We start from the raw sequence: 8,342 nt of genomic DNA, 5'->3' as shown, positions 1-8,342 counted from the left end.
TTACGACCGATCTTTCGATCAACAAGTGGTTTTCACTGCACAGAAACGTGCCATAGAATAGGACAAGTCCTTCTATCAACAAAACGCGGAACTGATTAAAATTATGGGACACCTCAAGGATTTGATGGTAAGAAGATAAAACTGATGGTGACATTTTTTTATCAAAGATAGTATATAAAAGTAAGAAGCGTACCTGACAGAGACAGCCGTTGGGCATAAAACCCCTCAAGTATTTCGTCCAAGACAAGATTGCTTTTAATGAACTGAATATAAGTCTGCTGGCTAATAGTCAAACAATTCATCCAATCCGGGTTTTAAAAGTGCCAGCCAGCAACTCTCACTGACAATGAAGGCAGAGCGTGATCACAACGGTAACTTCAAAACCACCGGCTTTATTTCCACGGAACATGCTCCTACCAGACGCCGCAGAGGCAGACCTTGCGGAGCCAACGCTGCAAGAGAGCGTTCCAGGGTGCAGACGTTACGTGGAGCGTTCCTGGACCTCCAGAAGACGTTACCGTCGGTGCCGCCAGATACCAAGTTGTCCAAATTAGATATCTTAGTATTGGCCACAACGTATATAGCTCATCTAATGAAGACTTTAGACACCGACTCTCCTGGAATGGATTCAACCAATAAAACATGTGCTGAGACTCAGATACCACTAATGAAAACGTATCTACACCCAGTCAAGGTAAGCTAAACATGCATGAGTGTGAATCCTTGGTCAACGTCGACCAACAGAAATGATATATTCTGTATTATGCAGGCGCAGCTGTCTTATGCTTAATGTATACAAATAGACACTATAATTGAAAAAGGTCAGTAAGGTGATCAAAATGCATTTTTGACATAAAATTTTTCTCGAGCTAAAAAAAGTATGTATACTTTGCACATTGGCCATCTCTCAAAAACGTAAACAAAACAAAAGGGAGTTCTGAAGTTGCCGTCAACGGTTCCCTCCAAACGAGGGCCTACCAATCATATACATGGATTTTAAAGATGTTAAGAGTGCGTTAGACCTTAATATGACATAATATCTGTATCTCCGTTCGATAGAGTCTCAAAAATAGAAATAAGGTCTTAAATACAAGGTTGTAGATCGTAATTTTGTTGAGATATGATATATCTTTTTGATTTAGGCAAAGTGTAGATATTTCCATGAAGTTAAATATTTGTTCTGTAAAGGCTTAATCGTGTGACTTAAAAATCATTAACCCAGAAAAGTTTGGCGATTTTTTCTTGTTTTTGCCACGCGACCCGCGCCTTCACAGCGGCAGCTTGTCTCTTCATTTTGTTAATTTAAAGCGTGGATCAACTGCAATTAGTCCAGAATAGCGTGGTTTATTTTCTAAGTCAATATTGTTAAACGGTTAATATGTAGGCAACGAATGGATTCACCATGTTCCCAACCGCGGTTTGTTTTCATATGATTCTATTTCCAACATCTGATAAAGGTAGAAATATGTGAAATTAAGAATTTACGCTTTGCGGAATTGACCATTTATGATTAAAGTCATTAGTGCGTGCCTATTAAAAGAGTGGTTTCTTTTTTTATCCAACGCCTGCATGCCTGTGAAGGTGTATATGTCATTAAAAATGCACAATGGCCTTTTTTTGTTTAGCCACTGAAAAAGAATCGATGTCCTCTGGTAATTGCTTTTTTTGTATTTGACTGAACCAATGGTTCAGTGGGTAGAAACCGTTGGTTAGAAATAAAGAGCTTTAAGATCCTCTTCAACAACATGGCATAAAAAAAATGTTTTGATGTCCTCTGGTAATTGCTTTTTTTTGTATTGGACTGAACCAATGGTTCAGTGGGTAGAAACCGTTGGTTAGAAATAAAGAGCTTTAAGATCCTCTTCAACAACATGGCATAAAAAATGTTTTCTATATTTCAGAAATGGCCAATGCGTTCACGGCTTTACCAAGGCATCACAACAAGCACCAGCGATCTTGCGAATGGCAATTCAGACAGTACTCAGAAATACTGCTACACAAGCAATAGCAGCAGTGACGAAGACGCTTCTTTCTCGCCACTGGGCCAACAACTGTGAATATCTAGACAACATACATATTTTCCAATAAAATGAATATCTGGACAAAATTCGTATTTTCCAATAATATGAATATCTGGACAAAATGCGTATTTTCTAATAATGTGAATATCTGTACAACATGCGTATTTTCCAACAACTGTGAATATCTGAACAACAAGCGTACTTTCTAACAATATGAATATCTGCACAAAATTCGTATTTCACAACAACAGTGAATATCTGGACACCATGCGTATTCTAAAGAGCAGCTACACAAATGATGTACTTGTAGATTGTGGACGCAGACGTGAAATATTTTTTCCTTTTTTTAAACATGATTAAATATGACATTTATTTGCATTTCACGAAGTATCTCGAATGAAGCAGTTTACATCATAATCTTATTTTGTAACAATTGATGTAAGTTTTAAACTTATATAATAAACTTTATTATCATGTAATATCTTTTGTACAAATGGTTTTTTCTACATTGGTCCATAATCTACATTGGTCTTCTGTTGGACCTTGGTTTAGGAGTTGAGTTGCATCGTTATGTTGATAAACCCACATTATTATCATTTTAAACACGTCAATAAAGATTTCTACTAATTATTCTAATGATATTTTATTTTATTTTTGTCTTGAGAGCATCATCAGGCTGAGTGCCCACAGGTCATTGGGTGTTGGTAGACCTGTGAATGACTCCCACTCGGGGTAGTAGTTTGGGGAATCTATAACAAGGTCATTCTGCCAATTACTACAGAGCCGTTTCACTTAAGATTCCAAAATAAGTGATCATTATCACTAAAATTAGAAGAAAATATAATTCCTTGGACCGTGAACAATGTTATTGATAATGACCATAAAGATGTCCTCAAAAAAAAAAACCTGTAGAAAAAAGTTATTCCGTTCATAAGGAAAACCGCAAATGTCCTGAAATTCTGGCAATTAATACATGTATAACTGTACCGCAGTTGATTTTAAGGTAAACAGTTAGTTACAGCTGTGTTCTTTTACTGACATTACTTATTCAAATTAACTGGACGTTTATTTTGTTAAAAATCATCTGAAAATGTTATAAAAATAATTCCAGAAAGACTTGCGTTCCATATAAGAAATGCTTCTTTTACAGAACTTAAAAGTGGCAGAGGCAGTATTATTTTTTATCACCGACTAAATGTAAACCTGGCAAAATTGTCTTTTTCTGGATTACAGGGAGCAGCGACCTGAAACAAAAATAGATCACATAGTAACAATTTGATTCTCACATTTGTCGTTCCTTTTCTTGTAGACTGGTATTATAACAGAATAGTACAAGACAGCACTATGTAAAAAACAATACAAAGTTATTTTGAGGGTTTGTAAAAAAAAATATATCTATCGAACTGCAAAAGTACACGATCTGAGACAGGAAAACAGCACACGTCAACTACATTGATGAAAAAGGTATCACAAAAATTTATAAATGTGCCCTCACATGTCCATATTCATTGTTACATACCTCACAACCAGCAGCTTTAGCCATATTGGTCACTTTTTCAGAAAACAACTTGATATTCTCTGGACGGAGCTCCAGCATGTACCTGATAGAAATTAAAATAATAACATATTACAATTATAAGTAAAAATAATAAGAGGCTGTCATCTAAAAATGTTGGATGGCATAGTGATGATGCAGTATTTGTTATCGTGATACATGTAGCTGTCACATTAATTTATTGTCATGACAGAACTACTTTAACTTTAAATAATAACAACATAATAGCAAACACTTACAGTGTTAATTCTAAAATCACAGATGCCTTGTCAGCAAAAATGGCAGCCAGCTCTGGTGTCAAATGGTGCACCATGCTGGAACAATTCAAACAAACAAATAGAGAATTATAATAACGAGTATGTTCATAATAAATATTGATTATGTGTTATTACATTAATACAGGAATTGATGAGCTTCCAATATTCTGAGCATTTTAACTCCATTACCTCATATGTTCAGAAAATGGACACAATATAGTTTGGGTTGTTTTATTTAATATCTCACTTTCAGCTGATGTAATCAACATTTTAGTCAGCTGTTTCACAACAAAGAGGTTTCCCAGCTTTATCACTCATGCCTCCACAAAATTAAATTCTTCACTGAACTTACCTGTTTGAAAAATATGCAATGTTGAACAGTTTTTGGTATTTGCTTTTCTTTGACAAGTCTTGAGCACAGTTTAAGGGTAAAAAGTGGACTTTGAAGTTTTCGACTGGGACAGAGACTAGAAATAAAAGAAAACAAGTTCAATTTTACTATAATGCTTTGAAATAAGAAATATGATGATGCAGTTGGGGTGGATTTCTACAAAGTTTACAGAGCCACCATTAAAATAACTCCAATAACAGACTAAATAAACACAATAAGATAATTCTGTCTCTCAAGCCAAGATAAAGTGTCAAAACTGGAAACTTTTTTTTTACCAAATTCTTGTTCCAGTGGTGTTTGCTCTGTTTCAGCGTCTGCTGCTGGTGGTTCTGGCTCTGGCTGCTTCACATTATTTTGGTCCTCTTCTTCCTCTTCCAATTCATCCTCCTCTCTGATCTCTGTGTGAAGATATTTATTTAGAGATGACAAATTATTCTACTGGTCAACATGATAGATAGTAATTTCAAGGAGAGGAAATTGACACGAGGCAAATTGAAAAAAACAATGTGCTGATGCACAACAAAGAATTCCAAACTGATGCTTAATTTTTCTTGGAGTTATTTTCATTCCAAACCTTGCAACTTTGGTCCCTTTTGTTCCTCCTCTTCTTTGGTATCCTCCATCTGTGGTAATTCATATTTTGTCTTATTCAATATTTCATGAAGCATGGATGTAACATTGAATTCTGTAACATCTCCAGCCATCTACAAAATATGTTAAAAAGAAGATGAAAAATGTCAAAAAAGAGAGTAGAAAAACATCATGCAATAAGATAACACAGCAACTACTTATACAATTACATAAATTAAAAATATTGTCCTGTGCCCTTCTGACTCCATGCACTGCTTTTCTATATACCATCACTGTATTAAAAGAGGCTACCTCAAAAGTGTGCCATATCTTAGCTCACTTATTTACCTTGGTGTGGAGGCCATTGTATGTCTTGAAAAAGCTCTTTTCTTCGCTTTCCAACCCAAATGCAATGAAGGGTCCAACTAACACATCTCCCCAGTATCCTCTTCTTGCTACTTTGTCACCATCCTAGAAAAACATACAAAAAATCAGCTTACATATTTCAGATCTGACACTGATTTAATATTTTTAAACATAGTGCACGTTATCCCATCTTACTTAAATAAGTATGTTAGTTTAACTGGGCAACAACACTCACAATATGAAAATAAATCCATAAACGAGTAAACTGTGGACAACACATTAATATGACATCATACTTGAGTTTTGAGAAGAAGTCCAGATGCAAGTGTTTTGTTTGGAAATTCATAGTTTCCTTCTCTGATTTCAAATGCCACTCCTGTATTCCTCCATCTGTTGTATTCAGTTTTGTGGATTATTTTTGCCTAAAAAATTAATAATTTGGATATAAAACTCAATAATTCTGTATTCTTTCAAAATTGTGTAAAACAATAATATGATTTGACAGCTTTCTATTTTTAATAAATACATTGGCAAAATCATATCAATGCCACATCAGTAGGACACATACTATCACGGCATAGTGCATCGTTTTTTCTTGCTCCACTCTGTTACATTGTGTTCGTTGTTTGTGAAAATTTGTGAACATTATCTACAGAAGTGAATATCTTTTGATTCCTATGATGTAGCAAAAAACAATCAACATGCCGTAGCACAACATTTGAGGGTATTGTGATGGCCCTATTGCATGTGGTACAACACAACACACACCACACTGTTTTACAAGTGCTGTTAACTTAAACATAAAGTAAAGGAAAGCACATTAATTATGTGATCTGAAATTTTATATGTGACACAAGCATTTTTCAAGATACATTCTAAATAACCTTGATTTATCAAAAGATTGTTTCACACATTAAAGTGAACTTGTTGATGGAATGGAAATTCTAACAGATTATTCTTCTACAGACCATATACTTACTCCCCTTTCAACCAATTTCATGTTGTAATCCCAATCAAAAACACCATTCCTAGCATCATATCTGGTCCCAAGATACTGCCTGAGTCTCAGATCCCTAAAAGTAGATTTGATATTAGATACCTACATTACAAAATAATGGAAGCAACAGATATAACTGAACTTATACCAAACTGGCACGTTGAGGTCAAATTATTGAATTGTTTTCCATGTATTGGTCTGCTAATAAACCCTGTGTCCCTATGATTTAAAGCATTCAAAACTTGATTAAAACAATAACATATTTGAGCAATGTAATAAACATTAACTTACCAACACTTTGAAACATCAAATATCTGGTGATCTTTATTCCTCCAAAATTTAAATATTCCTTCTAGGAAATCTCTTTCCTTAAACTGAAAAGTAATAAAAAAAAAAAAAAAAGAAATATCAGCTTCAGTCATAATAATTCTATTTCTACAATTTCAATTAGTCATTTCAAATTTTTCAAAGTATAATTTTTCAATATATTGGTTGCAGAAAGAAGACTCTGTGTTTGAATCGGATGTGTCATTTATTACCTTTAAACTAGACATGTCTATAATTGGCATCTTTTTCTCTAAATGATCAAAATCTGTCACCATCCTGAAAATTATGAAAATGATACTGATTCAAGATAAAAAAGACAAGTTTTCAAAAGCTTTAATAGTATTGGTGTGTTTTATTGTTATTCTCATATTTATGTCAATTGCTCTGGTATTTAAAAGATAAAATAAAAGTAAATGGTTTGCTACTAAAAAATAACAGCCTTCAAGTTATTCACATGAATCTGAAGAAAACTATGTTTATCAACTGAGAAGAGAAATATCATCTTAAAAGTATTTCTAGTCAAATCTTTATGAATGAACTATTTTAGAAAACTACCAATTAATGAATCTTTAACCCCCACCCCCACCCCCAAAGTAAGTTAACATTACTTGATAAATTCATTTGACATGGATTCCAAATATTCACAGGTCTGTTGTCTGACGAGTGTATTCCCAAAGAGTTCCATGAATAGTTCTGTTTTCTCTGAAATAAAAGTATTACAATTTTAAGTAAGGAACAATTTGTTTTTTTTTTAATGGATTTAAAAAAAGAATTATCATTATTCAAAGTTAGATAGTAACCTATGCAAAGAAAATAAAAACCCACAGGCAGAAAGTGCCTTTATTTTCTAGTACCTTGCAGTCCCATTCTGTTTTGGGATTCCAAGGCAATAGTAAGTAACAAAAGATGCCTTGCATAACACTCCATGTTGGCCTCCAAAATGTAGAACTAAAAATGAAATTTTAATTGCAAAAAATTATCAAATAACAACATGAAAACAACTCATGATGAAATGGTCAAGTTTGTATTAGTTTACTTGCAAATAATATACCATATACTGTGTGTATAAGTTCCATAAAAAGTAAAGTCTTCTCAATATGGATTAGTTGTACACTGTGATAGTTTCTAAGTCATTCTCACATTTATTTTCCGTCTTGGCCATCTGTATGTATGTGCCAATGTTTTAAGAATATGACGACAGTCTCCAGCCCCGACCATCAAAATGTTGAGCTCTGAAAGATAAAACAACACAATCTGATTGTACTGGACTTAACAGCGGAGTGGAGTCATGTGGTACATTATTTTTTAAAATTATTTAAATAAAATACCTTAATCTTATTGTTTGAAGGAAAAGACTTAGAAAATTAAACTGCTGGTAGCTACATGTACTATCAAATGGGTAAATGGGTTCAGTTTTATGATCCTACCAGGCAACTCTCCATCTCCAAGTTGTACATTTTGTAGATGAGAGCATAAATCTGAAAAGTATAAATAAATGTATCATAAATATTGTAAACAATAAAATAAAACATAGCATTAAGATAAAGCGATCTACACATAGTTTTAATTGTAGCATAAATAAATGTGCCTTCTTGGTAAGAAAATTACTGAAGCTAGCAGACTTACCTTTGTCCTGCAAATCTAGCACAGGGCTAAATCCCCACCATGTAATAGAACCAAATCCGTCTGTCATCTTTGATCTCTTAACATTAAACAAACTAAGAGTGAATAGCACTAAAGAATAAAAATATTTGAAATCGCTTCTTTTCAATAATTTAAAATGTGTTCTGCTAGGTCGCCATTTATAAACATAAGTGCGCCGCACTTGCAACATTCTCTCGATGTTATTGGTGCGACG

General features: G+C 33.8%; 2 protein-coding genes across 2 annotated transcripts; one reads left to right on the top strand and one right to left on the bottom strand.

Annotated features, from left to right (window-relative positions):
• The first annotated feature begins 346 nt into the window (after positions 1–346).
• LOC106163578 (transcription factor 24) lies at positions 347–2,297 on the top strand. The gene is made up of 2 exons (XM_013541215.2): positions 347–694; positions 1,902–2,297. The coding sequence occupies exons 1-2, from the start codon at positions 347–349 to the stop codon at positions 2,055–2,057; spliced, it is 504 nt and encodes a 167-aa protein (XP_013396669.2). The 3' UTR covers positions 2,058–2,297.
• A 163-nt stretch (positions 2,298–2,460) lies between these two features.
• On the bottom strand, positions 2,461–8,336 carry LOC106163551 (dynein axonemal assembly factor 3). Its single transcript, XM_013541171.2, has 16 exons — positions 8,111–8,336; positions 7,912–7,962; positions 7,625–7,716; positions 7,339–7,432; positions 7,093–7,186; positions 6,697–6,760; positions 6,449–6,531; positions 6,140–6,233; positions 5,457–5,582; positions 5,143–5,265; positions 4,799–4,928; positions 4,500–4,622; positions 4,186–4,300; positions 3,816–3,890; positions 3,541–3,622; positions 2,461–3,265 (listed from the first exon to the last, which is right to left on the bottom strand). The coding sequence occupies exons 1-16, from the start codon at positions 8,316–8,318 to the stop codon at positions 3,206–3,208; spliced, it is 1,614 nt and encodes a 537-aa protein (XP_013396625.2). The 5' UTR covers positions 8,319–8,336; the 3' UTR covers positions 2,461–3,205.
• Between the last annotated feature and the right edge of the window lie 6 nt (positions 8,337–8,342).

This window comes from Lingula anatina, chromosome 1, assembly GCF_051362555.1.
Source record: "Lingula anatina isolate TDL-2025a chromosome 1, LinAna3.0, whole genome shotgun sequence".
NCBI classification, from domain to species: domain Eukaryota; kingdom Metazoa; phylum Brachiopoda; class Lingulata; order Lingulida; family Lingulidae; genus Lingula; species Lingula anatina.
Note: the sequence above shows the minus strand (reverse complement) of the source record. Positions and strands in the feature narration are given on the sequence as shown.

Coding starts and splice junctions, on each gene's coding strand:
- LOC106163578 (XM_013541215.2), top strand. CDS start 347: ATGAAGGCAGAGCGTGATCACAACGGTAACTTCAAAACCACCGGCTTT. Junction 695..1,901: donor CGTATCTACACCCAGTCAAG/GTAAGCTAAACA, acceptor TCTATATTTCAG/AAATGGCCAATGCGTTCACG.
- LOC106163551 (XM_013541171.2), bottom strand. CDS start 8,318: ATGTTGCAAGTGCGGCGCACTTATGTTTATAAATGGCGACCTAGCAGA. Junction 7,187..7,338: donor AAACAGAATGGGACTGCAAG/GTACTAGAAAAT, acceptor CTTTTATTTCAG/AGAAAACAGAACTATTCATG. Junction 3,891..4,185: donor ATTGCATATTTTTCAAACAG/GTAAGTTCAGTG, acceptor GAATTGTTCCAG/CATGGTGCACCATTTGACAC.